This window comes from Metarhizium robertsii (genome assembly GCF_000187425.2).
Source record: "Metarhizium robertsii ARSEF 23 chromosome Unknown MAA_Scf_9, whole genome shotgun sequence".
Classification (NCBI taxonomy): Eukaryota; Fungi; Ascomycota; class Sordariomycetes; order Hypocreales; family Clavicipitaceae; genus Metarhizium; species Metarhizium robertsii.
In genome coordinates, this window is record NW_011942237.1 from 438,075 (window position 1) to 464,259 (window position 26,185).

Genomic DNA, 26,185 nt, shown 5'->3' on the forward strand with positions numbered 1-26,185 from the left:
AACTGAGGTGGTGAAGAAACTAGAAGGCAAAAGCTCCATGTCTTCTCTGAAGGCCACTAGAGCACCAGTTGACCCGCTATGAGGAGGCGTTCATGATAGCGGGGTATGTCAACATTGAACTGACAGGACGGCAACTGCACATTCATTTACCGTAACATTGAAGCTTCCCGCAGGGCTGAAGACATGGACGGACAGGCATCGGGAAATACTACTAGGTACATGTACCACTTGGTTGACTCAAATATTCGAACCGCCACCAGCCAGATTCAGTCATATTGGCGGCGTACTGTAAAATCAGCTATGCACGCATATGCTCAAATGTTTCCATCTTCTGGTGAATCATCTACATGGCGCTTCGATGATCCTGCCAGGAAGCGAAGCAGGGGTCCCACCCACATCAAGACTCAAACCTTAGTGTTCCCACCTGGAATGGAAGCCTGCCATGGCACCTGGCAGCCGTAGAGCCAGTCGACGCAACAACAACACAAAACAACAACAGACGCCTAAAGACGCCTATAACTCACACACGCACCCCCTTTGTGCTCCCATACTACGGACGCTCAATGGATGCGTTCATCATTCAGAGATAGCAGGCATAGCTCTTTGCTTCCTTTTTTTCTTGGAAATCCATATTCCTTATTCGCATTTTGCAATGCTTGGGTGGATGTTGAAGCGCGGCGAGAACGCGCCACACGCGGATGACGGAGGTTCGATGCCCACGATGTTTGTTTTCCCCCTTCAGCAGTCAATGGCTCTAACAAATTGATTTCATGCAGATACCACGCAAGTAGATCAGCCGGACACACCGGCCCCCGTATTTGCTGCCCGAGCCTTCAAGAGCGCGCTGTTTGGCACGCCGTCAAAACGAAATGAAGAGCGACGAGGATTCCGAAGTGCGGCATCGAGAAAGCCAACAGCACGGTCGTCCGAGACGCCATCAAAGCCGCAAGGTATACTTCTTACTCCAGGAACCGCGACATCCAAGAGGAAGCGTGTTTCCTTTGGCCATGACGTGCCAGGTGGCTCCACGACAAACCTCACAAGAATCACTGAACAAGACGAACCAACCGAGTCACACCAACCAACAGCTCCAACCCACGCTCCGACCAAAATCGCAGAATCACAATCACGACTTGCACAGCCCGAACCCAACGTGTCAGACGATGAGTGGGAAGAAGAGGAGGACTGCGGCCCCCATGACGTTACGCTGGACCTTAATGAACCGCACTCGCAATCTGGTCGGTACTGGAAAGAGGAATTTCTAAAGTACCACCAAGAGGCGAAAGCTGAGATGGAGAAATTGCTCAAGTATAAGCAACTGGCAAAGTCTTACGCACAGCAAAAGGACGCCGAGGCGATTGAACTTGCCGAACGATTGCGAGACGAACAACAGCGCGTCATCAAAATGGAAAAGAGGATTGCAGAAAATGCATCGCAAATTGCCTCCCACCGAACGGAGCAATCAGAGGAGGTCCAAGCGGAAATGCTGGCAAAACTCGCCAAACAATCATCACAAGCTGCGCAGTACCGTCATCGGGTCCAGGAACTCGAGGCTCAGATGGAAGAGTTGCTCACACAACGAGAAAATGGAGCCGGAATTGAGACGCCCCGCCGCCGATATGCCTCCAATTCTTCCATAGCAGCTACACAAAAAACGCTCACGGAAACTCGGCGAGAATTGCGACGAGCACGGTCCCAGCTGAAAGAACTAGACACATTGCGAGATGAAGTATTCACACTCAAAACCCAGTTGAAGAAGGCAGAATTGAAACTAGTAGTCATCGAAAAGGAGGAAGCACGTACCAACAATGGGCCGCGAGCCCAGGAACTTCGGACCCTGCTCAAGGCAGCCAAGGAGGACTCTCGACGAAAAGATGAAGAGATCCGGCAGCTCAAGAGTGAGTTCGAGGCATTTAGGAAAGAAAATGAAGTTCACGAAGCCGACACCAAGGCGGTCCTGGAACGGGCTCACAACAAGATTGCCAACCTCAAAAAGGAGGTGAAGGCTCTCAAGTCTACAGCTCCAGCACAAACACAAGCCAGACCGCACAGTTGGCACCCACAGAGCATTGGCGAAGAAAGAATGAAGGAATCAAAGTCAGACGAACCTATTCGAGCCAAGGTAGAAACGGCCGAAAGACGAAGCTTAGACGAACCCCTAGACATGACGAAGAAACGATCTCAACCACGCACATTGCGCGAAAAATTTGTAGACGATGCTACTTTGGCTCCGAATTTGGAATCGGCCAAGGCAGCAGAGCGAGGGAGTCTCGGCAAATCTAAGTGGAAGCCATTTGTTCCTCGATCGCCCAGACACCGCGCCTATACTGCAGAAGATGCAGTTAATCGTCACACTAGGTTGAACAAGTCCAAGGAGATTATAGCACCAGAGTTGCCTCCTTTGGCCAATAGTGCGAATCATGAACAGAGTGGATGGACATTCGCCGCAGATCCTCGGGTTGATCTCCTGTCTAACCGATTTGCCAGACTAGGAGGCCCGGGACCAAATGCCCAGATAAACAGCTCTCTTGTGGGTAATACATCAAAGAGCACACTGCCACCGGAAAGACGAGCAGCCGCTCTCGAAAGAATTCAAAAGAGAATGGCTGAGAAGAAGAGGCTCCGGAACCAAAGTGGCACCCACAACAAGGAGAATGTGCGGCCTTAGACTAACCGAGTATATATTATCTCTCGTTTTTGTCAAATCCAGCAAATTGAGCATGGCGTTTAGGATAAGGGTTGGATTTTCGTATTCTAGCAATTTGTTGTACTTTTAGGCAGCTCATTACCTTTGAAGCTTCTTCCATCAATATACCCTAGCAGGTATTCATGATCGGATGCGTCTGCTAGTGCCCGTTGCCGATGCCACAAATCTTGACCCACCTCCGACTTCAGGTAGACCGGACTTGACTCTTATCTTTACAAAGCACACCGGACTCCTTCCAATGGACCCGAAACAGGAAACAGTAGATTCACAAGACATACTTCAAGAAGAAATAGCCGACTTGGAGCGTCGTCTCGCAGCAGCCAAGACACGTTTAAGCACACCACCAAAGGGATCCGATACACCACAGCCTTCACTTCAATGTAAGTGCCTCACTCACCAGCCGGCACAGGCAACAGAAAATCTCACACCAAAAAGCACCGCTCAACTCACCAACACACTACCTCCTCCTCCTCTCCGACTCCCAACTGCCCATTGGTTCATTCGCATTCAGCAGCGGGCTAGAATCATACCTCGCGCACAACCGCCGCGCCACATTCTCCTCGTTCCTTCCGCTCTCGCTCTCCTCCTACGCCGCCACAACGCTGCCCTTTGTCCTCGCCGCCCACCGCGACCCTTGCTCTCTCATCGAACTGGACGACCAGCTCGACGCAGCGGTCATATGCACCGTCGGCCGGAGAGCCAGCGTCTCGCAGGGCCGGGCCCTCCTATCCATATGGGAGCGCTCGTTTAGAGCCACGCTCCCCAAGAGCGCCGACTTGCCGGTCCTCCGCGAATTCGCGGCCTTGCTCAAGGATGGCTCTGCGGATGGTGAAGCGCCGCCCGTCTCGGCACACCTGGCACCGCTGTTTGGTGCAATTTGCGCGATTGTAGGGCTGACGCTCCACCAGACGGCGTACATGTACATGGTGAGTCACCTCAAGGCGCTGGTGTCGGCGGCCGTGAGGGCGAGCATGTTTGGCCCGTACCAGGCGCAGAAGGTGTTGGCCGGGGAGCAGGCGCAGAGGTGGATCGGGCGAGTGATTGATCGGGAGTGGGAGACGAGGGTTGACGAGGCCGGGCAGAGTGTGCCGGTAATGGATTTGTGGATTGGACGCCATGAGGTTCTATACTCGAGGATCTTTAATAGTTGACCTGGGGCGGAGCTGGAAACCCATACCGGGATGGTGTCTTGTTACATTGGTATCATTATTGTATAAAATACATTTCTATATATGTTCCTTGCTTCCCCCACCGTAGAAAGAAATAAATGAGAATACAAACGCCTTATTCGTCATCGCTGTCGCTATCATAAGATACAAGAGGCCCTGTAGGAGCCGCCGCCTTGGGCTTTGACGTTACAGCTACTTTGGCTTTGTTGAGTGCTGCCAGTGTAGAGCTGGAAAATATACCGGCCGTTTCTGGCGCTGGGGGTGGTGCTGTTGTGGTTTCGGGTTCTTCTGTCGACTGGCCATTTTCCAACATCAAAGGCTGCTGGTATTCTACCTGCAAACCTTCGTGGCCCACAGGATTGACTGCGGTTTTGCCTCGAGCGAAATGCACATCGTCGGGTGCCTCATCCCCTGCCAGGCCGTAACTGCTCTCTATGCGTCTCCGCTTCCTGGCGTCAGGGCCTTTGCCTTCGATTTCAGCCACATACTCCGCAGGAAGCGCTCTGCGAACAGCTTCAGCAGCCTGTTCTTCGACTCGTCTTGCCTCGCGAGCTTGGGCCATGGGGTTAGGATCGGCCGTGGCCCATCGCACATTTAGGATCTCATCGTGGTCTAGGGACTGGTGGGCCATGGCTTCTCTGGCGAATTGGGCGTTGGCCTCGTTGGTGTATGTGATGAAGGCGACACCTCGCGAGTTTAAGACGCGGACTGCAGACATTATTAGTTGGTCCTGTTTTTTGTGTGTCTGTTGCGCAGCAGACGGGTGTCACCTACTTCGTTCAACCTGTCCCCATTCCGCAAAATGGCGAGCCACAATCTCTTCGATATCGTCCGTCACATGAATGCGACCCACGTAAATTGTTCTATTCTGGCGCATGAAGCTTCCGACACCACCCATATCATCTCTGTAGTCGCTGAACTTTTCGCGGCCAAAGCAGTCGACATTTGGGTTGAAAAGGTCGAACGTCCCCGGTAATCGGTGCAGATTTGTGCAGTCTTGTCCCAGCGGGCAGATTCCCCGTGCAAATCGAAGGCAGAAATAGCTCCCCGACACATTATCAGCTGTGGTGTAGCCGGCGTCCGTCGCAATGATACATCGGCCCTTGGCCTTGGTCTGCTGGTATGCTTCTCGATCTCCGCCCGCCCACTTGTTGAACCAGATATTGTATGTGGTTCCAGTCTGCGGTGGTGCCTCCGAAGTGAATTCGCTAGGATCAATCTGCACTCTTGCGGGTTTCTTCTTTTTGCGAATAATCTTTTTGATGATCTTCTTTTCTCCTGTAGTTGTGACCGCCGTTGAGGCATCTGTCGCACTGCCAGGCGCGATCTCCCGGTGTTCTTCCTGGTCCGCCATGGTTCTGGTCGTGTCGGAATCGCTGGTGGCAGACTCTTTGGCAGCGGCAAAATGAACGCGACTCTTCCTGACCCTGGGCGAGGCTGGGTGGAAAGTACTGGGCGATGGGCGACGGTCAGCCTGAACTGGTAGGCGGTGAATAAGACGTGCGATGCTTTCTGGCCCCGCCAAGTTAATTCTGCCCGACATACACCGTAAACACCCCACCTATCCTCGAATCTGCCCGAACCTCGATCCATCATTTAAAAAAAAGCCGGCATCTTTGAGCATCTGAGCAGACGGTACGCCGTCTATAAATAAAGGGAACCAAAATGGTCAATATTACGGAGAAAATCAAGGAGTCAGTAGCCCCGTGCGTCAGTGGCTGACCTGTGCTGACCTGTGCAGGATTGAGGATGAGATGAGAAGGACTCAAAGTAAGTGTGTTGAAAAACGTCCCCGAACTTAACATCTGGTGATCTTGAGCTGGTCAATTGGCTCATATTGAATGAAAACCCACTCATCCTACTCTTATTGAGGCCATGCTAACGTATCGCAGAAAATAAGGCCACAGGTATGAAGCGTAAACTCACCGAGACGACATTCGTTGACAAATCAAAGAATATCACTTGGGTCTATTAAAGGGGTGCGTTAGACGCTAGAATATCCATCTTTGCAGCAAATTGCTAATGATCCTTCAGTAAACTTGCCCGTCTTCGAGCACAATTACTGGAGCCCGGCCCGGGAGCTGGCGGCGGTGGCGGATCCGGCTTCGACGTCAGCAAAAGCGGCGACGCGCGCATCTCCCTTGTTGGTTTCCCGTCTGTCGGTAAATCAACCTTCTTATCAAAAGTCACCAAGACGAGATCGGAAGTAGCCTCGTACGCGTTCACCACCCTCACAGCCATCCCTGGTGTTCTCGAATATGGCGGCGCGGAGATTCAGCTCCTCGATTTGCCGGGAATCATCGAGGGGGCCGCCGAGGGCAAAGGTCGTGGTCGTCAAGTCATTTCGGCGGCCAAGACGAGTGATCTTATCCTGATGGTGCTGGATGCCACGAAAAAGGCAGAGCAGAGAGCCCTCTTGGAAGCCGAATTAGAGTCTGTAGGCATCAGGTTGAACCGCGAGCCGCCGTACGTTTCATTCCCTCCCGCACTATCCCACGCACACCATCTAACGCCACGCAAGAAACATCTACTTGAAGCCCAAAAAAGCCGGCGGCATGAAAATCACCTTTCAAACGCCGCCCAAGAACCTCGACGAGAAAATGCTCTACAACATCCTGCGGGACTACAAAATGCTCAACTGCGAGGTGCTCGTGCGCGACGAAAACGCCACAGTTGACGACTTCATCGACGTCATCATGAAGGACCACCGCAAATATATCAAGTGTCTCTATGTGTACAACAAAATTGACAGCGTGTCGCTCGACTTTTTAGACAGCCTGGCGCGGGAGCCGCAGACAGTCGTCATGAGCTGCGAGTTAGATCTGGGAATTCAGGATGTGATTGATCGATGCTGGAAAGAGCTGAAGCTGATTAGAATATACACGAAGCGCAAGGGCGTTGAGCCGGACTTTAGCGAGGCGTTGATTGTGAGGAGTAATAGCACAATTGAGGATGTGTGTGATCGGATCCATCGCACCTTGAAGGATACTTTCAAGTATGCGTTGGTTTGGGGGGCGAGCGCCAGACATATTCCTCAGAGAGTTGGGTTAGGACACTTGGTAGCGGATGAGGATGTGGTTTACATTGTGAGCGGATGGCGAGCGTAAATAGGATACATGGGTGGCAAACAGCAGGCAGTTTGATGTTCATGTGCGCTATTCATGCGAAAATATTCCCACACGCCGGCAAGAAGCCAATATTGACAGTCCGAGGCCGAGGCCGAATCACACGACTCAGTACCATACTAATACCAGCATGGACTACAGCATCACAACAAAACGCATTATCAGTTTCAGCACAGATACAAAGTTGATCATCATGAGAGAAATACGAAACCAATCCAATAATCAACCCGCCAACCCCCATATTCATCCAACCCGCATCGCGCTTAACAGAATCATTATCAGCCCAAACCAGAAGGGAAATATCCTCGTCCCTAATCAAAGCCAAAATCGTCATGTGTGTTCATGAAAGTTGTCTCCATAACGCCAGCCTTTTACCGAGTCCATTCCCAACAAGCATTCCTCTTCCCCTTATGCTATATCAAAAGGACAGGCGCCGCAGAGAGTCCATACAAACTCGCAAAAACAAGCAAGCACACCAAAACCCGGAAAACAAATGATGTACAAGTTTGTCCAGCGCTTCGATCACTGCTCGATGGACCGGGCGCCGAGCGCATTCTCGCCATTGAGTTTCTTAACACTCGCCTGGGCAAAGAGAGACTTGGGCTTGGCCCTGCCAATCGCATCAGCAAGACAAAAATTCCGTGGCCCCGCGTGCAATAAGAGAAACAAGGTCCAAAAAGAAAAGAAAAAAAGACCTACTTGCTGGCGTGCTTATTTCGCAAAGCGTTAATCTTGGCCGTACAAGGGCTCATGATATTATCCGACGGAGAAACATATTGCTTGGTCCTAGAGGCGGCATCAGCAAGCCTATCGCAGGGGCCGAGTCGCTGACGGGCGGCGGCGGGCGAAGAAAGAAGAACGTACGTCTCAGCAGCCATCTTGGACTGGAATACCTGGCGGTGGTACTCCATGCTCTTAACGTCCTTGGCGGCGTTTTGCTGGTCCATGACGGCGTTGACGTCCTTGTCACCGAGGACGGCTGACATTGTTCTTTTCTTTCTTTTTGAGGGGAGAAGAAAAGCGAAGGAGGGCTCTTGTTGGCAAGAAAAAGAGGTTGTATAACGACCAGCGTGAATATGTTTCTGCGTGCGGACTTGTCACAAAACGTCGTTAATAACAACGGGAGTAGCGGCATCTAAATATTCTCGTCGAGATGGAGGGCAGCTTACCTAGTGACCGGTGCGTTATTGTGATTTATGCGCGGGATGTGGTTGTCGGAGCAGAAAACAAAACAGAGAACAGGACCAGGATGCTGTCCTGTTATACAATAACGGGCGTTGTATGCACAAGGATTGGGGAAAAATCAGATGTGCACTTTGAGATGTCATGCTGCTGGGCTTTGGGAAAGTAAATGGATGGTCCATTTTTGGGCCGTCGGCAGGGCAACGCGGTGTGGCCCACAAAAGAGTCATCGCTGGCTGCTGCTGTGGCATGTGGGGCCATTGGTTCCCGAGCATCCCCCCCCCCCCCCCCCCCCCTCCGTACTGGGAGTACATAGTTGGTCTTGACTCTTTGACTCTTGAGCGGCCCCCATGATGCTGTCGGATGGGAAGTAACATTGATGCATTTGGTCGGTTTGCCATCGCCACAAAACAAGACGCACGGGGCAGGTTGGCCATGTCGGCAGAGCAATTCATGTCCAGGGACGGACTTGTGCGAGACGCAGCCTGCCGCAGGGAGGGAAGGGCAGTCTGATTCGTTGACGGCGGTGTGTTTTGTGCGCTGCACGTTGTGGTCCAACCAGTTCATGGTGGATTGGAGCAGTTGTGAACGCGTTATACGTTGCATCGTGTAGTTGCCTGGTGCATGATGGATGTGGTTATTATTTATCATGGATAGTTGAGTCAGTGTTGTCAGGGTTGCCAAAGTGCGGAAAATGACAGCTCATGATTTGAGCTCCGAATATGCTTTTGCTTGTTTTGCCATAGCAGACGAATGCCGGGTCGGTTCGTCGCCAATACAGTGATTGGCAAAAAGCATTCATGTTTAGTAGGAAAACACGTTCTGCCATGCATTAGTTGGATGAATTGTCCGCGTGTTAACCGTTCAAGGCCGCCGCGACTGTGCATGACTTTGTAGGAACAGTGCCATTCAAACAGCTCGCCACACATTGTAATAAAGAGAATTCATTCACAATCAAGACCATAGATACACTTTAAGCCTATACTAGACTATCCTCATTGTTTTTAAATCTTGGCGTGGCGAATGTTGGCACCCGGCTGGGCCGTCTGTGTGCCGTACTTCTTCATCAAACTTGCCGTCTTCTCCCGTTGCCACTGAATCTTCTGCGTCGCCTCCTTGCCACGCTTGTTTTCATTTCGGCCCATCTGTTGCAGGTGCACCTCGTCAGGGCCATCAGCCAGCCTCAACGTTCGGATCCCAGCCCACGAGTTGGCAAGTGGTGTATCCTGGCAGACGCCGGCACCGCCAAAGGACTGAACAGCGCGATCAATGACAGTCAGCGCCGTCTGGGGGACGAGGACCTTGGCCTGGGCGATTTCTTTGAGGGCCTTCTTGGGACCCAGAAGGTCCATCTTGTGCGCGGCGTTGAGGACAATTAGACGCGCAGAATCGATTTCGATGCGGGACTTGGCAATCCATTCCAGGATGACGCCGTGCTCGCGGAGGAGCTTTCCAAAGGGCTTTTTGCGATCGTCGTTGACACGCATGAGCATCCAGTCGAGAGCGACCTCGGACTAAAAGGCTTGTCAGTTCCCAAATTCATTAACAAGGGTGGCAGGGCAGGGTGGAGAAGATGGAAATATAAAAACGTACAGCGCCAATACTTCTCATGGCGTGATGGATTCTGCCGGGTCCCAAACGACCCTGAATAATCTCGAAACCTCGCCCCTCTCCAAGCACCATGTTGCCCACCGGAACCCTGACGTTGGTAAAGGTCAAGTGTCCGTGGCCGTGAGGCGCATCATCATACCCGTAGACCTTGAGCATCCTGTTAATCTTAATGCCGGGCGTATCGGCAGGCACCAGCACCACGCTCTGCTGCCTATACGGATCCTTATTCGCCTTGTCGGTCTTGCCCATGACAATGTAGATTTTGCAGCGAGGATCGCCAGCACCGCTAGACCACCACTTTTGTCCGTTGAGCACGTACTCGTTGCCCTCGCGCTTGATGTCCAACTCAATGTTGGTAGCATCTGACGAAGCAACCTGGGGCTCCGTCATAAGGAAGGCAGAGCGAATTTTGCCATCCATGAGAGGCTTGAGCCACTGCTGCTTCTGGGCGTCGTTGCCATACTTGGCGAGGACTTCCATGTTGCCCGTATCGGGAGCAGCGCAGTTGCACGCCTCAGAAGCACTTCGTGAGCGGCCGAGCCACTCGGCCATGATGCCGTACTCGAGATTAGTCCATCCAGGGGATTCCTTGTAATGGCCCTTGGGCAGGAACATGTTCCAAAGACCGAGCTTCTTGGCCTTTTCCTTGAGTTCCTCAATGATGGCCGGGTGGTTTTCCCACCGATCATCACCTTGACCGACCTGGGCCTCCAAGACTGGGTCAGCCCTGCAGCATAGTCAGTTGAAGCTGAAGCTAAATGTGGTCGTGACCATGGGTAACATGTTGGGGTCTCACGGGATGCACTCTTCCTCGACAAACTTGGCCACCACATCAATCATCCTTTTAGCCTCATCGCTCACCAAATGTGAGACCTGCATAGGTCAGCATCGTAAGTCGAGGAAGTGGAATCGATCTTGTCCAATGAACAGCAGCACCTACGACAGCCGGGATTTTATCAGACATGTCTGCAACTTCGGTCACACCACAGTGAAGTAAACGTAAAAGTGTATCAAGACAGCCAGCCTAGCAACGAGGCTACTTGACGTCAATCAGAATGACAGGAGTCGGAAACCCCGGGGTAGAGTGGGTTATGGTAGATGGGCTCTGCGGAAACAAACAGGTCCAGGGGGAAAGCTCAAGTGTCAAAGCTACCAAACGGCTTGGATTGGCATCCTTAAGTAACGGGAGAGGAGCCGAGGTTCTCTGGCTATTCATCAACGCTACTTCGGTATGGCTGGTGTGGACGCAGGAGTATCGAGCCACTCGGAGCAGGCCGTCCAGAACCGCCCCTAGTCTGGGGAATTGACAGGGATTCCGCTGGATGCCTCGGCCATTGCGGGTCTGCACCAAGCCATTTATTGTCTGCTTCCAGTTACCCTGTAGGATGTTCCGTGCCATCATGCCACATTATGGACGACGAGATATCACTAAGATAAACCGTCTCTGATCCCGTTTACATCACCTGGTCGTCAGTCATTCCACCATGAACCCCTCGTATGATTTTCCAAGTTTGTAGCCGAGGATATGGAGCTGATTCCCGTTTGGGTCAACATCCCGGTGTATTGACTGACATTTGTCACCCGCACTACATACCTCGTCTATCACCTGTCGAGATAAATACATTCTAATCAACTCTATGCAATGCGTGAAGCCTGGAAAGCGATTTCCACATTTCAATCGATGGCAACACCTAATTAAACCCCGAACTCGAAAAAGCAGTGCATAACAAGTCAGGACGAGACAACAGAGCAGACAGGAGGATGGACCAGAAAAAAAAAAGGGAAGTGAAAATATTCATGAGACACCCAAAACAAAAATGAACCTTCGACACCCAGTGTTCCACACCCATGACGAGTCGCGAAACAAGATGCCCTCTTCAGGTCCGGATATGCTGCTTTAGACACGTTCTGACACATATCCCCATTACGCTTCCACCCATTGATATCATTCATGTCCTCTTAACAGGCACAACCATCACGGTCGTTGTCGATGTGGATGTTGATAGGGTCGTCGAATTCGCCGCTAAACTCCTCCGACTCTTCTTGTGCGAGAGCGTTCCGGGCAATGACTGTCTTTCATTAGTACATATATCACCCTTGTTTGTGGAGTGGGATCCTACCCTCGAAAGCCTGGTCAATATTGATGGCCTCCTTGGCGCTAGTCTCAAAATACGGGATATCCCCTTTGGACTGGCAAAAGGTCATGGCGCGCTTGTTTGAAATCTACTACATGTTAGGCTTCATCCATTCAGAACAGGAGAAGTCGTCATATCATACCACTCGTTTGCTCTCCTCCACATCAATCTTGTTTCCGAGAACAACCTACGCAGGGTAAGCCAACGTCCCACAACACCACGCCCAAAACAGAACTTACAAATGGAAAGTTGGGAGGATCCCGTGGTGAGGCTTGGATCAGAAACTCGTCCCTCCAGCTGTCAAGAGCCTCGAAGCTCTTGGCATTGTTTACGTCGTACACGAGAACACAGCAGTCAGCACCACGGTAGAACGCGACTCCTAACGACTGAAATCGCTCCTGTCCAGCAGTATCCCAAAGCTATTGCGCATTAGCAATTGATGTTGTCGGTCCTGGATGATAGCCCGCCCAACCTACCTGCATTGTGACTTGTCTGTCGTCCACCATGACCTCTCGTGTTAAAAAGTCGGCGCCGATGGTAGCCTTGTAGCTCGCACTAAACTTCTTCTTGACCTGTATCCCACCATTACCCATCAGTATACTCTGCGTAGTTGTTGTGCCGGAGGGGCGGGGGGTTTGGTAGTCGAACATATTGATTCATCAAGCTCGTCTTGCCGACACCGCTATCTCCAAGGATGATAACCTGCATCCCGTCAGTGTCCGTCTGTACGCCAAGGCTTCGACATCACCAAGGAGCCCATCCGGCCATACCTTGAGGAGGACCTTCTTCCGCGAAGACATGTTGGCAGTCGTGATGTATGGACGCTAGTGGTGAGGATGTAGGAGTCGTCAATGAGGTGATGGACGAGGAGCGTTTCAGCGCTCACGCGGCGAGGGGGGAAAGCAGCTCGCGAGCTCGTCTCGATTGGGCAGTAGGCGGCTGTTGAGTAGATGTGCTCCTTTCGCAGCAGGTACAATGGAATAAAGTTGTTGGGGTAGGTTTACGGAGTGTCCAGGCGTCGCTGAGCACGAGACCCTGCAGCAAGGCGGTAACTTGATGCGAATGCGTGAGAGAGGAGTGGTAGAGGAGTGGTTGTTTGAGGCGGCGACTGGACGCTGAGGCTGGCGGTGGAAGGCGGATGGACCAGTCAAGTAGCTCGAGTCTACAGAGTACTGACCAGCAGACACACTGACTGCAACCACGGGTTACTTTTATGAATGACAGGGGTCTAACGTCAGCTTCTGTTACGACCCAGGCAGGTCTAAAAGTAAGTAAAGGTCAACTCAAGGACTCCTTGTCCGTCGATTGCCCACCAAGGTGCTCTCAACTGGTCAGTGCTGGTGGCTGGTGCCTCAAATGGAGCCCGTGTGACCTATGCAGTGGGTAGTGCCGCCACCAGAGTGACATCAACACTGAACTTCCACCCGGTTGACTCTAGCTAAACCCGGCCTGCATCAAGCCGTCACCATCCGCCAATCTGCTACAATCCACGAATTGACGACAACGCTGAACAACAACAGCCTCCAAAAGCCCACACGATACCACTGAGCCGGCATTGAAGCTCCCTCTGACCGCCATGAACTCTTCATAGCACCAACCATGGCCTCCACCACCTCACCCATCGTCTCGAAAATCCTCCATCTATCAGACCTCGAGCTTGCCCTCCTCCTCTGTCTCATCTCCCGCGAACACGGCATAATAACCACTCCCTCCGCCTCTCTATCCCTCCTCACCACCGAACTCTGCCTCGTAGCAACCCGTACCTTTGGGCTTACCTGCTCCATCGTCGACTGTACGCCCTCCACAACCCTCGACGACTTCGCATCCGCTCTCCTCCTGCCGCCCAAATCCACCCAACAACCCCAACAACCAGATTACTTTGCCCACGGCCCACGGCGAAGCGTACACGCATCTCCGCTCTTGTCAAGCTCTCAAATCGCAAACTGCATCCTCGCCAAGAATCTTAACCTGGCGCCCAAGTCTGTCCAGATTCAGGCTCTCGAATTACTTCGTACACGACGCATATTTACACGGACTTCAGTGCAGACTGCCCCCAAGCAGTTCATCTTTATACCCGTGTTGGAAGCAGAGGCTCCCGGAAAAGGAGAGCGAGTAACACCACACTTGAACGACTTCTTTTCGTTGGCGCATTGGCATGATCCCGACCAGGGGTTTGTGAATATCGACGAGGAAGACGAGGTGGAGCGGGGATCGGCGGAGAGCGTGAATCGACGGAATGACAGTAATTCGGCCTTGGTACCAGAGAGCGTACGGCTTGCTTCGCAAATTCCTCTTGAGAGCAAGGTGCTAACAGGGCGTGCAGGAAATCAGCCATCTCGCACAACTCAGTCAACAAGTCCAAGTTGACATCGAGGTGACCCGTTATCAAATGAATATTGTATCCTTCTTACGCATGCACCGTGCCGTAGCAGACGGCATAACTCCTAATGCAACAAAACATCTCGACAAGTTGATGCGGTGTCTTGCCCCCCTTCATGGAGTAGACTTCGTGGCACCTGCACTTGTGGGTCTTGCTGTCAAGAAGGTATATTTACACCGGATACGAATTACGTCTCCAGAGGATGAGCGTAGCATGCAATGGGGCAGCAAGTTGGAGGCCGTAGCGGCTATATTAGCAGACATGGGACCCGAGGAAGTGGTAGAAGATGTTTTAGGTATGGTGACGGCACCGATATGACCGGTCCTCTTGGTATATTGGAAATTTCTATGCCTCTTGTCGCGCCTCTTTTCTTTACAACGGTCAGTTCGTTTGCAACTGTACCACCAAAATTTCCCATGATCTTGATTCTTGCCGCGATCATAACGGCTCTCTCATGACGTTTCCTCTTTGAAGCCCCCTGCCCGATTTTGAAATAAGACGTCATACACACTCTTCCATGGTCCATGTTGGAAAAGGATTACACAATGATTAAAACGTTAAAAGACTTCATAAACGCCGTGCCCGAAGCTCTTTCTATGAGATTTGCTTGATATTGCATGACCATCCAGAACCGGCTTCCAAGAGAGGCAAACTACGCAGTGTTAGTACCAAATAAAGTATCCTTCCCAGGGATATTTGACATACCTAGCACCCAGGCACCAACCCAGCTCGTTGCCCTTAATTTTCTTGGCAATCTTGACCTCTCTATCAATAGGCATGTCGTATCCGTGATGCAGAAGTACGGTCATAAAGTTCAAGTCTAGACAGTACTGCTCACGACCCTTGAGCTCCTCAAGAGCACCAGGAACGCTGTCAAAAGTGCCCCAGCCCGTTTGGCCCTTGCAGACAGTCTGCGCTAGGTCGTGAAGCTCACGGATGGTGAAGGAGTCGGGCATGCCGAGGGGGTGGGTGCGGTCGTAAAAGTAGGAGAAGATATAAACATCCTCCTTGGCAAAGGTCTTTGCGAGAGATGGCTGGTGAACACCGTTGAACGAGCAGGGAGCGAGCTTACATTCCTTGTCCTTTTCGAGGATTCGTTCGGCGAGGCTGCGGCATTGTGAGGCGTGCGAAGCGGAGGGCTCGGCGGGACCAGTGAAGTTGTACGTCTTCTTAGTATCCTTGTCGAATTCGACTTCGATCTCGCGAGTGCGGCCGGGGGTAATACAAGGGTGTACGATTGGCTTGGTTTGCCACGTGGTGTCATCTTCCTTGGACTTCTTCATGTCGTTTACAAGGAGCCGGTGAATGGCGTTGCGGGCCTCCATCAGACCATAGCCCAAGTGAGAATGCTGGTACAGATCGAACTTCTGGCCGCCAAAGTCAAGAGAGAACTTGTGGTCGCCCTCGGCAAGCTTCTCAGGCATGCCACCAGCCTTGGCCTCCTTAAAGGTAGGCTGGAAAACAATCTGAGTCGAGCCGCCACCGAGATCGAAAACAGCAGCAGTCTCACTCTTATCAGGACCACCAATTTTGCCGAGAAGGTAGTTGGTCGTGATCCATGCGTAGACACCCTCATCGGCGCCATCCATGACAGAAACGCCACCTTTTTCATCGGAGACAACAGGGAAAGGATAGTCTTTCTCAAGGTGTTCGCGCACCTGCTTGAGGATAGCGTCGGACTTCTGGGGTCCAACCTTGCGCAAACCGGCGGTGGCCTTGACGGCGACGGGGCTGCATCGCTTGAGCTTCTCGGGGACGTTCTCCATGGCGACAGCCATCAGGGGATCCAGAGTTTTGGCGGCGGCGATAGGGTCGTCGGCGTACTTGCTGAGACCTCCGACAGATTTCTCCGTCATCTTGAACTCTTCGCTCTCAAGCTCGGGAACAGGACCGCAGTTGTTGAACTTGTACACATGGATTCTGGAGCCAGTGCTGCCAGCATCAATCATGAGGACATACTGAACAATCGGCTTATCCTTGGAGTAGGACTTGGCACACCGAGTGGTTCCGTAGGATGAGTCGGTAGGTACCTGGCCATCGTTGGGTTTGTTGACCTCAGGGGTATTGCTCGTGGTGCCGGTCTTGTGGCCAGTATTGTGAGAAACTGCAAAAAGTCATATCGTTAGCGAATGCTTTCCTGCTACCGCAAAATAGTCTAATACGCACCCTCACTGCGGACGTCAACACCTCTCGGTGACAGCCAGTAGAACAGCAGACAAACGGACAAGACAATTGCAGCAGTCTTGACCCATCGAGTCTTTTGCGACTGTGACATCCACTGTTCCTTCATCCTCGCAAAAACACCCTGAGGACGACCGTTTCCGTATCGATCAGGCTTCTCGTGAGGGTCGTGAACGGTGTGTTTCGTCGGCAGCGAGACCGACTGCTTTCGCATGAGGGATGATTTGCGTTGGTGGCACGCAAGTCCGTCTTGACTCTCGCCCTTCAATCGAGAAAGCGAGCAACTTGACGCAAAAAATGCAACGATTGAAACGTGTGTAACGAGTGGCACGTATGCAAGCTAAGGAAGAGTAAGCCGCAGGCGACTTATTGGAGGGAGTGTAACGAAGAGAAAACGGCAGTCAATCACTGGGTGAGAGGAGGAAAAAAGTGCCACGCAAGACAAAAATAGCTGGGCGAAAAAGGGATGACAGCCACACTTCCATCGACGGGTATGTGGATGGTCGACGACGGCAACGATGGGTGGGTAAGGATAAAAGGGGATCTGGGCTGTCTTGGGGGGTGGGGGGGGAGAGGAGCCTAGATGGCGAATGTGCAGACGCAAACCAGACTCCACCAGTTTGCGTCGACCCTTGTCCAAGCAATATGTAAACTAATTAAAAGCCACTAGTAGTACTAGTACTTGACTACATACTTCAGTACATATGTACTATTACCGGACTCCTTATCACTGAGTAGACCAGGCTGGACGTTAAGTGGAATAGGGGCTTCAACATTCAATATTGCCCGGCACCAATCCATATCGAGGCGACGCATCCAACACTTGTTCGAATTAGTGCAGCAATTCCTATTCATCATCGTGGACATGAACTGGTTCATGCCTTCCTCATACAACCTAGCGGCCGGGCTCTGAAACACACTGAAGGCTGATCCGCTGTATGTGGGGGTCAGTAAAGTAGATTGGGACATCATCATTCAAGCGGAAATGCCAACTCAAGGTCTTCTTGGTAAGTTGAAACGTCGGTTTTTTCATAGCTGCGTGTGATAAAAGGAGTTATTCCCTCACTAAAAAGTACAGCGTCTTACAACTCCCCATCACCCACTTCCTTATCTTCAACAACAAAATAGTCCCTGACTGTCACCTTGCCGCTGTTCACCTTCTCCCAAACCTCAGGCGTACAAGTCTCAGGCGCCAGGATGTAGCACTTGGGCTCGGGCGCCTTGGGAGCAGCCTGCTTAACATGCCAGGTGTCCGGAGGGCCGACAGTCGACAACTCGTCGTGTACAGGCAACAAGCCAGTGGGGATATCGCGGTTGAACAATGCACGCATGAAGATTTCATACGCAGCCTCGGGCTGATACACGGGGATCATGTGTCCAGCCTGATAGACACGAGTAAAGCTGAAGTTGCCAAACTGGCGGGTAAGCCCGCCCACGCCTTCAGACGTAATCAAGGGGGTGTACCCAGCCTTCTTGAAATCCTCTGCGCGCGAGTAAGGGATGGCAAGAGATGACATTTCTCCTCCGATCCAGTTGCAGGCGAAGTCGCGATCTCCATACATCATGTGCACCTTAACACCCGAGTCGAGAAGGTAGCCAACTGCGTCCAAGAATCCGCCGTGAATCTCATCCAAGGTGGCGAAAAAGTTCAGGGCGACGGTCTGTGATGACATAGTAAAGTTGACAGGACTGCCAAGGGCTCCGAGGGCCTTTTCTTGAGCGAGGTAGCCGATGTAGTGTGGAGGCGGGAATGGGTCATTCTTGGGGTGCGAGATGTCGAAACGAGCATTGTTGCTATTTTCGAAAGCCATTTCGCCGCTCATCGCGCACGCTTCTTCCATCTTTGGGCATAGTTCTGAGGGGAAGTCTCGGGCCACTCTGAGCGCATTCTTGTCGATGCCAACAAGCTCCTTCTGGCACTGAATGATTTGGTCACGACAACCACCCTCGCGGGTAAAGTTGTGCATTAGCCCATCATAGACAGTCTTGTTGATGGCCTTGATATCATAAGTCTATGAGGTTGTTAGTATATCCATACACCACGGGTCGTTGGTGGTACCAGACTGTGCCTACATTGTTAAAAGGGAAGATGATGGACGCCTCTTCCTGGATAACGGCGTCAAGGTAGCCATTGACGATGCCCAGAGTATCAAGATGAAGATAGTGTGCGTGTTCCACATCAATAGTTCCATTGAGAATCTTTTCATTCTGCTGCTGGAAGAAGCGCATGAATCCAGGCCCATAATGGCCGCCGTAGCTCTCAGCCCACATACTGATTCGGTCATCATTCGGCTTGTAATGAGGGAATTCAGTGAAGAAGGTCTGGGCAAAGTGCCACAATGCATGGGCAGCCTGCTGGGTGCTGTTGGTGGTGTGAGACGACTTTTGACTGGAAAGAGTGCCAATTCGTGTTGTAAGGTTGGTCTGAGGTGTTTCGGTCGAAAAGTTGGTGGGAACAATGATGGCCTCTTCACTGCCAGAGTATACGGTCACATTGGTGGGAATGTCGTATGAGAAGCCGACTTGATTAGGCTCATCAATGTAGAGCATGTTGACATAGTTATTCCAGCTCCAAGGATTGTGAATTGTGGACTTGGAATCGTCACCAATGAAACAAGGACCGTTCTCGCCCAAAAGACCGATCATGGAAGAGCCACCAGGGCCCCCGTTGAGCCAAATGGCCAGCGGAGCATTTTCCGGTTCATGACGAGCCTCAAAAAACCAAAAGAATCTACACATTATGAGATTCAATGCATTGCATAAATTTCCACTCCTTAATACAAACTTACGTGTTGACGGGATAATCCTGCTTCTCGCCCGAACCATCATCCAATAAACCTGGGGGAAGGTGGACGTGGCCAGCGTAGGATTTGACGCCCGGTGTGGACTCACAAAGCCCCGGCTACAAGGTTTGCGGTTATTAGCCATTTGATTGATCCATATACAGAAGATAGGCCCGGTCTCACCTCTTTGAATGAAATGGTCACGTTCTCGTGAAGCTTGGATTTGACGACCTTGACGCCCTCAGAAGGAGGTGGGAACTGGGCGGCAGCCAGACTGGCCAGACCGCCAAGCAGGAGACCTGTAGAAAGCATCTTTCTTGTTTGTGGCTAAATAAATCAACAGATTACAAAAATCATAGCGTGTGAAATCGAGGGGAGTCCTAATGTTCCTTAAATTGCCCAAGTCGAAGAAACCAGCGTCTTCATCCCGGGAGTCGTACCCCCGCTGTCTCGACTCTCTACATGTATTGACGGCGCCATCCCCACGCACCTTGTTGGCCACGGTGACCACAGTACATTGGAGCAGGCCTAGCAGGGAGTAGACAGTGGCTTCTGGACCTGCCCTTCAAGGAATGCCGCCGGGGATGGTACCCGATAGGCGTTTACAGCGAGTAAAGTAACTCACTACGCGGGGTGGTGTATTTCCGGACAGGGTATGGCGGCTCGAAGTCGCCGAGTCGGAATTACCAGACCCATTCAGAGCAAAGCCGTGGCTGTGACAACTTTTGGAGGCTAAAACTACGTACTTTGCAAGTTAATTTATTCTTACACGCTCGGCCGCCGATAGTCGTCAGATTTTTTTATCCAGACAATAAAAGTGTAGCCCAAGTTAAAGCAGACCTTCGCAGTGTTTCTGGGCGGTGCACGCGACGACGCAGTTCCGGGGCGACGACCATGGCAAGCCTGGAGTTTCAAATCATCGGAGTCGGAGTAGGAGCATTCAGATTTGGGCGCTAAACGAGGACACGTCCACTCCAGAAGCTTCGGTTCACGTACGCGATGTTGCCTGGCCTTCAAACCCTCATATCAGCAGCTGCCTCCCGCGACACCCGCAAAGTCAAACAAAATGCATAGAGATTAACCTACCAGAAGTAATTCAAAAGACCTGATCACTTACCTACCAGACATCTGGCCCAACACAAAAGCATGGATGTCCAACTGCTGGTATACGACCTCTCCCGCGGATTGGCCCGGCAAATGTCCATGGGCTTACTAGGCTTCCAACTCGATGCCATATACCACACCTCAATCCAGCTCAATGACCGCGAGTACGTTTATGACGGCGGCATCATTGCCATCACACCGGGGTCATCTCACCTGGGTCAGCCATTGGAGAAGATTCACCTGGGGACCACCAATCTGCCGTGGGACATAATCGACGAGTACCTGGATTCATTGCGGCCTATATTCACATTAGAGGTAGGTTACAACGACAGCTGCAGTAGCAATCATTTTTTCCTGACTAGCATTGTCCAGGCATATGATCTCTTCCGTCATAATTGCAACAATTTCAGCGACTCCTTTGCCAACTTTCTTGTCGGCAGAGGCATTCCCAGTCACATTGTCAACATGCCACAGGCCGTATTAGATTCACCCATGGGCCGCATGTTACTACCTCAGTTGACTCAAGGAATAAATGCAGGCCGATCAAATGGATCTATCCTCGGCCTGGAGCAAAGTGCTCAGGTTTCCAGCAGCGGATCAAGGCCGCACGGAGTCAAGGTTGTTTCTAGATTAGACGAGCTCACGCGCCTGCTGGACGGCGCAAGAGACTCATGCGCCATAGTGTTTTTCACCTCTGCTACTTGTCCGCCATGCAAGATGATGTATCCGCTATATGACCGTCTAGCGGAAGAGTTTGGTACCCAAGTCACGTTTATCAAGGCAGACATCTCTCAACCCCAATCCCTGGGTATTTCGCACAATTTCTCCGTCCGAGCAACACCAACCTTTGTTACCATGCTCAAAGGCAAGGAGGAGAATAGATGGAGCGGAGCTAGCCAAACAACTCTGCGAAATAACATCCAACTTCTTGTACACATGGCACATCCATCTCATCCGCACGAGAATCTACGACTACCCAGCTTCTCCGATCCGAATCCCCGGCCTGTTCTCTATTCGAAAGTGCCCCCAATGGCAAAGTTGGAAGCGAAGATGGGCGACGTTGCCAAAAAACCGCAGATTCAGAAGCTCAAATCTTTCTTGGAAGCGCGCAGTAACTTGGGTCCCCAAGATGCCGTTCTTCCTGACCTTGAGGAGCTGTCAGATTGCATCCGGGAGTCGGTTTCGCAACTTCCTCCCGAGGTCCTGTTCGCAGTTATTGACCTCTTCCGATGCGCGCTGTCAGACCCTCGTGTGAGTGCCTACTCCTCCGAAGAAGCAGAACACAAAACCATCAAGACCGTCTTGAATTCTGTCAACAGTTTAGGCTCTTGTCCATACGCCCTGCGCCTAGTAACAATCCAGATGGCATGCAACATGTTTTCCACGCCGCTATTTGCGCACGAAGTTCTACAGCATGCCAGCCTACGTTCTGCGCTCGTACAACTAGTAACCACTAGTTTCCTAGATGATGCCCACAACAATATACGAGTGGCGTCGGCATCACTCCTCTTCAACATAGCCCTGGCTGGCCGTCGAGAAAGAGACAGAGATTCTAGCGCTGGTCTCCCCGAAGAGGATCAAGTAGAGTTGGCTGCTGCGCTGCTCGAGGCTATCGCGCAGGAGGACAAGTCGGCAGAAGCACTGCAAGGCATGCTCTCTGCTCTGGGCCATCTGGTGTTCGGCATCAGTTTAGGCGGTGAGCTGGCTGATCTTTTGAGAGCATTAGACGCGCAAGGAACCATATTGGCCAAGACGAAGCTCTTCCCTAACGAGCAGCTTATACTAGAAGTTGGAGAGGAGCTGCTGGGTAAAGGGCTACGGAAACAATAATGATAGATGAGAGTACGAGTGGCGCGTTTGGGCCATGAGTGTTTCACCAAGTGTTCTTAGTCTGAATGGGGTTGCCAGACTTCAGTTACTATTGTGTTACTTGACGCGTGATTCTAAGCTGAATGTGCCAGTTTAGTATTCAGGAAGGAGTCACTCGTGTGTGTGCCCAACGACCGCTTACCTCTTTTCTCCCCCTGCGTCTTGCGCATACTGACAATCCCAAGCTTGCTGCCTGGACTCTTTCTACTTGGATTCGACATCGGAAAACACCTTATTTTATCCTGTTAACACAACGACATCTACCAGAGTTAGGTATTTCAACATCATGCTACCTAAATTCGCAATCATCATGGCAAGCTATCTTGCCAACGTGGCCCCCGCATATCCAGCCTCCCGCGCCGTCAACGAGATAGAATACCCCTCGTGCGGAGGCCTCACGGACAAACCCCACGAGTGCAATACGCAGTCGATATGCATGGATGACCCTCGAGAGCCGAACAGCTGCGGCATGGCATGCGATGTTCCTGGTATTTGCATCCCCAGGAATGCGGCAACTTGTCAGACAGGGACAGAGACGTGCCCGCAGGGGCAAAAGTGTTTTGGGGATTTGAGGTTCAAGTGTAAGGGGAATAATTGTCACGGACTGTGCTTGTATCCAAAGGGGGATGGTTCTGTGTAAGGATTGAGAGGTTGCTCGGGGGAGTCTAGATCGAAGACGAGGCTTCGGGGTGCGTGAGTTGAAAACTTCCGTCATAGACGCTACGATATCCTAGAAGTTTTGCAACCTACGGAGTACAGTGGACCGCCTCACATGAACTGGCTGGCACGTGTTTGTTTTGGTCCTATGTATTGGTACTCGGCCTTGAAGACGTGCGAATTTTAGTTATATTCGAACTGAATACTGTCCTGGACTTCAAAAACGTTTGGGAAACACGACGCGTGAATCAGCGGCACACAGCAGTACTGGTGCAATTTTTCAGTCCACCACCAGCGAACCAATCAGGGCAAGAGCAGGGAATCCACCAACCTAGGGCAGCCTAGCGCGGTCCACATCCATCTTTCTATATCTTCCCGTGCATCCGCTCAAAGTTTTCTCTCTTTTTCTTCCTTTCTTCTTCATCAAAAAGCTATCTGAGCTGCCACGACCTTCACCTAGACCTCCCACGGTGTCGCGTTGCCTTTCCCCAACGGGGAAGCGCTCAGAAGAGTAAAACCCTTGGATATAGGAAATTTTCCGCAAGATCGTTTTCGGACGAAGCAGTAGGCGGAACAATGCCAAGAAGGGGGGACATCTCTTTGATGAAAAGTAAAGTGATTCTTTTGTAGACGTGACGGCTGGCGAACACGCGACTGAGATTGGGCCAAGCTATATATCATGGACTCGGGCTTGCGTCTTGAAACCAAATCGCATCAAGGCCGGGCCGGATTCTTGGAAATGCGAAATGGACGTTGCAATTGAACACCTGAGATTCATGTCTTGGAGAGGCGTGATGGATGACGGTGCTCGTACATTTGCTCTAGCTGCACGCTAATCAATCCTGCGCTACTGCACTCAAATCGCCTCCTGGCATCTTGCTCCGATGCTGGTCTCGAACAAATTCTTCAATCTTGTGGTCGTGATGAGGCCTGTCGGGCGGACCAGGGATGTCCTCCCGTTCTTCTCCAGGCGACTTCTCTTTGGGCGCCAGAACCTTGCCTGCGGCCGGAATGAACTCGGCAACTGCACTTGTTAGGTGACTTTTAAAGTCAACTAGAGGGGTGTATGGGAACACATTGCCTACTCTTTTCCACGATCGGATTCGGTTTTGGATCTTGGTCTCGCTCTCGCTGGTCCACAGCCGCTTTGTCTAGCTGGGTCTTGAAATTCTCTTGTTGAGCGTTGGAGTCGTTACTAGACGCCATTTTGAGCACGCAGACTCACTATTTAGTTACAATGACAATAATGAGAGTGTGAAAAGTGTAATTCAAAATGAAGAGCGTGACACTGATTCATATATCCCGATCAATGGTCAATACGGAGTAACAAGGCGGGCTATGCAACTACATGACGTCAAGTCCGTTGGCGTTTCAACCCCCCATTTTCTCCTCCGTAACAACTAGTAACTGCCTTCGATACAACGTGGGGTTGATAAGATAAGCAGCCAGAATCTCCCAACCTTCAATCTCGGGGGGAGAGAAAAGCATTCGATCTAACAAGCAGCGCACGCCCTGCAATCCCGCGCCGTCACCCGCGATTCTTCCACACGAGTCGTCTCTAGCTGGCTGGGGAAAATGGCGCCGATTCCAATCACCATCATTACCGGGTTCCTCGGCTCCGGCAAAACGACCCTCATCCTCAACCTCATGCCGCAACTCCGCGCCAAGAACCCAGCCTACAAGCTAGCCCTCCTCAAGAACGAATTCGGCGACCTCGCAATCGATTCGCAACTCGCCTCGTCCTCGGCGATATCGGGCGTGCAGGAGATGCTCAACGGGTGCATATGCTGCAACCTCGTGGGCCAGCTGGGTCCCGCGCTGGAAGAACTCGCCCGGACAGTCACGCCCGACCGCATCGTCATCGAGACCAGTGGCTCAGCGTTCCCCGCGACGCTGGCGCTGGAAGTGAACCGCCTGGCGAGAGACGCGGGGCGGTACCAACTAGACGGCGTGATAAGCGTAATCGACGTAGAGAACTGGCAGGGGTACGAAGACACAAGCTACACGGCCAAGATTCAGGCGCGCTACACAGATCTGATTGTGTTCAACAAGTGGGAGACGGCGGGGGAGGACAGGTACGAGGAGTGCGTCGACAGGGTGGGCGACCTGGAGGTTGACGTGGCGAGGGTCAAGAGCGACAAGGGGTGGGTTGGCATGAATCTGGTGTTTGGCGTGGACGGCGGGCTGGCGAGGGACTTGACCGAGACGGACATGGAGCTCGGGGTCAACGGAGGGCAGCACGACCACGATCACGGCGGGCAGACCAACGGCCATTCCCACAGCCACCAGAACGAAGTCGAAGTGCTGTCGGTTGAGCTCGCGGCCCCCTCGGCAGCCACGTCCACCCCCAAGCTCCTCGCGTTCCTGCGGGCCGCCCCGAAGGACGAGGTGTACCGCATCAAGGCCGTCGCCACGCTGTCGTCGGCTCCTGAGAACTCGGATGCCGATGCGCCCCGGCCAGGAGGCCCCCCTGGCGGCCGGTACATTCTCAACTGGGCGTTTGGCCGGTGGACGTTTACGCCCGTAGGGCAGGGGCAGCAGGAGCACCCGTCCAGCAGGGACGTGACGCTGCGGATGACTGTCATTCTGGCACGGCACGAGGGCAACAGGTGGAGGAAGAAGCTGGAGGCCGGTGGGTATCTGGAGGCCGAGGGCGTGAATAAGGGCGAGCTGAGCGTCAAGCGCATCCTGTAGACTAGATGATAGACGTGATGATAGACATGGCTGGGCTAGAGTTATACGTTGCATAGAAACGAAAGGCCGGTTTGATACGCCGATGGGTACGATTACGACTCTACGTACGCGCGTTTGTTTATCATTCGAAGCTGAAAGCACTTGATTATCTTGTTTTATTATTAGAAAAGGAAAATAAAAAAAAGAAACGAAACAAAATACAAAATACACAAATTCCCCCTGCCCAAGGTTTGTCCACCATACATCACCAATATACTACATTATAAATACGACGCGCTTTCCCTGCACCGAACCATAGTGCTTCCAGGTCATATTTCTCTCATCAGCTTCTATACCCACCCTAGGTTTGTTATTCTAGCAACCGAATCATGCGGTAGATTCTCAATCCTCAAGCCATATGGAAACCCATCTCGCCCCTCTGCTACCCTCCATTTGGCAATGGCCTTTTCCTCCTTGCTCATTGACACCTTCTGCTGGTAACCCCAACACCTCTCTCCGTGTCCGACGCATATTCTCTCTCCCCCAACACATCTCTCCCCGGGTTTAGCATCTTCTTTCTGGTGTGTAGCACATCTCTCCTCGCGTGCA

At 52.0% G+C, this 26,185-nt stretch overlaps 13 protein-coding genes across 13 annotated transcripts; 6 read left to right on the forward strand and 7 right to left on the reverse strand.

The window, feature by feature from the left end:
- Positions 1 to 652: 652 nt before the first annotated feature.
- Positions 653 to 2,668, forward strand: MAA_01495 (Spindle-body formation-associated protein; the record flags this gene model as incomplete). The annotated part of the gene is made up of 2 exons (XM_007819493.1): positions 653 to 707; positions 777 to 2,668. 2 exons carry the CDS (start codon positions 653 to 655, stop codon positions 2,666 to 2,668), a joined length of 1,947 nt encoding a protein of 648 aa, XP_007817684.1.
- A 277-nt stretch (positions 2,669 to 2,945) lies between these two features.
- Positions 2,946 to 3,858, forward strand: MAA_01494 (urease; the record flags this gene model as incomplete). The annotated part of the gene is made up of 2 exons (XM_007819492.1): positions 2,946 to 3,087; positions 3,143 to 3,858. 2 exons carry the CDS (start codon positions 2,946 to 2,948, stop codon positions 3,856 to 3,858), a joined length of 858 nt encoding a protein of 285 aa, XP_007817683.1.
- A 133-nt stretch (positions 3,859 to 3,991) lies between these two features.
- On the reverse strand, positions 3,992 to 5,230 carry MAA_01493 (RNA recognition motif domain protein; the record flags this gene model as incomplete). Its single annotated transcript, XM_007819491.1, has 2 exons — positions 3,992 to 4,584; positions 4,651 to 5,230. 2 exons carry the CDS (start codon positions 5,228 to 5,230, stop codon positions 3,992 to 3,994), a joined length of 1,173 nt encoding a protein of 390 aa, XP_007817682.1.
- A 311-nt stretch (positions 5,231 to 5,541) lies between these two features.
- On the forward strand, positions 5,542 to 6,983 carry MAA_01492 (TGS domain-containing protein; the record flags this gene model as incomplete). Its single annotated transcript, XM_007819490.2, has 6 exons — positions 5,542 to 5,570; positions 5,618 to 5,646; positions 5,769 to 5,783; positions 5,831 to 5,855; positions 5,911 to 6,342; positions 6,398 to 6,983. The coding sequence occupies 6 exons, from the start codon at positions 5,542 to 5,544 to the stop codon at positions 6,981 to 6,983; spliced, it is 1,116 nt and encodes a 371-aa protein (XP_007817681.2).
- A 540-nt stretch (positions 6,984 to 7,523) lies between these two features.
- On the reverse strand, positions 7,524 to 7,987 carry MAA_01491 (spo12-like protein; the record flags this gene model as incomplete). Its single annotated transcript, XM_007819489.2, has 3 exons — positions 7,524 to 7,611; positions 7,701 to 7,787; positions 7,866 to 7,987. The coding sequence occupies 3 exons, from the start codon at positions 7,985 to 7,987 to the stop codon at positions 7,524 to 7,526; spliced, it is 297 nt and encodes a 98-aa protein (XP_007817680.2).
- A 1,200-nt stretch (positions 7,988 to 9,187) lies between these two features.
- On the reverse strand, positions 9,188 to 10,758 carry MAA_01490 (Acyl-CoA dehydrogenase/oxidase; the record flags this gene model as incomplete). Its single annotated transcript, XM_007819488.1, has 4 exons — positions 9,188 to 9,697; positions 9,777 to 10,521; positions 10,591 to 10,667; positions 10,735 to 10,758. The coding sequence occupies 4 exons, from the start codon at positions 10,756 to 10,758 to the stop codon at positions 9,188 to 9,190; spliced, it is 1,356 nt and encodes a 451-aa protein (XP_007817679.1).
- A 995-nt stretch (positions 10,759 to 11,753) lies between these two features.
- Positions 11,754 to 12,522, reverse strand: MAA_01489 (small GTPase of the Rab/Ypt family; the record flags this gene model as incomplete). Its single annotated transcript, XM_007819487.2, has 5 exons — positions 11,754 to 11,863; positions 11,915 to 12,017; positions 12,072 to 12,116; positions 12,169 to 12,348; positions 12,406 to 12,522. 5 exons carry the CDS (start codon positions 12,520 to 12,522, stop codon positions 11,754 to 11,756), a joined length of 555 nt encoding a protein of 184 aa, XP_007817678.2.
- Positions 12,523 to 13,528: 1,006 nt separating this feature from the next.
- MAA_01488 (uncharacterized protein) lies at positions 13,529 to 14,627 on the forward strand (the record flags this gene model as incomplete). The annotated part of the gene is made up of 2 exons (XM_007819486.2): positions 13,529 to 14,197; positions 14,253 to 14,627. 2 exons carry the CDS (start codon positions 13,529 to 13,531, stop codon positions 14,625 to 14,627), a joined length of 1,044 nt encoding a protein of 347 aa, XP_007817677.2.
- A 276-nt stretch (positions 14,628 to 14,903) lies between these two features.
- On the reverse strand, positions 14,904 to 16,704 carry MAA_01487 (guanosine diphosphatase; the record flags this gene model as incomplete). Its single annotated transcript, XM_007819485.1, has 3 exons — positions 14,904 to 14,961; positions 15,015 to 16,413; positions 16,476 to 16,704. The coding sequence occupies 3 exons, from the start codon at positions 16,702 to 16,704 to the stop codon at positions 14,904 to 14,906; spliced, it is 1,686 nt and encodes a 561-aa protein (XP_007817676.1).
- An 868-nt stretch (positions 16,705 to 17,572) lies between these two features.
- On the reverse strand, positions 17,573 to 19,585 carry MAA_01486 (serine carboxypeptidase; the record flags this gene model as incomplete). The annotated part of the gene is made up of 4 exons (XM_007819484.1): positions 17,573 to 18,502; positions 18,564 to 19,221; positions 19,280 to 19,392; positions 19,457 to 19,585. The coding sequence occupies 4 exons, from the start codon at positions 19,583 to 19,585 to the stop codon at positions 17,573 to 17,575; spliced, it is 1,830 nt and encodes a 609-aa protein (XP_007817675.1).
- Positions 19,586 to 20,419: 834 nt separating this feature from the next.
- MAA_01485 (thioredoxin protein) lies at positions 20,420 to 22,207 on the forward strand (the record flags this gene model as incomplete). The annotated part of the gene is made up of 2 exons (XM_007819483.1): positions 20,420 to 20,692; positions 20,750 to 22,207. The coding sequence occupies 2 exons, from the start codon at positions 20,420 to 20,422 to the stop codon at positions 22,205 to 22,207; spliced, it is 1,731 nt and encodes a 576-aa protein (XP_007817674.1).
- A 1,532-nt stretch (positions 22,208 to 23,739) lies between these two features.
- On the reverse strand, positions 23,740 to 24,109 carry MAA_01484 (uncharacterized protein; the record flags this gene model as incomplete). The annotated part of the gene is made up of 2 exons (XM_007819482.1): positions 23,740 to 23,927; positions 23,989 to 24,109. The coding sequence occupies 2 exons, from the start codon at positions 24,107 to 24,109 to the stop codon at positions 23,740 to 23,742; spliced, it is 309 nt and encodes a 102-aa protein (XP_007817673.1).
- A 369-nt stretch (positions 24,110 to 24,478) lies between these two features.
- Positions 24,479 to 25,597, forward strand: MAA_01483 (CobW domain containing protein; the record flags this gene model as incomplete). Its single annotated transcript, XM_007819481.1, has 1 exon — positions 24,479 to 25,597. The coding sequence occupies one exon, from the start codon at positions 24,479 to 24,481 to the stop codon at positions 25,595 to 25,597; it is 1,119 nt and encodes a 372-aa protein (XP_007817672.1).
- Between the last annotated feature and the right edge of the window lie 588 nt (positions 25,598 to 26,185).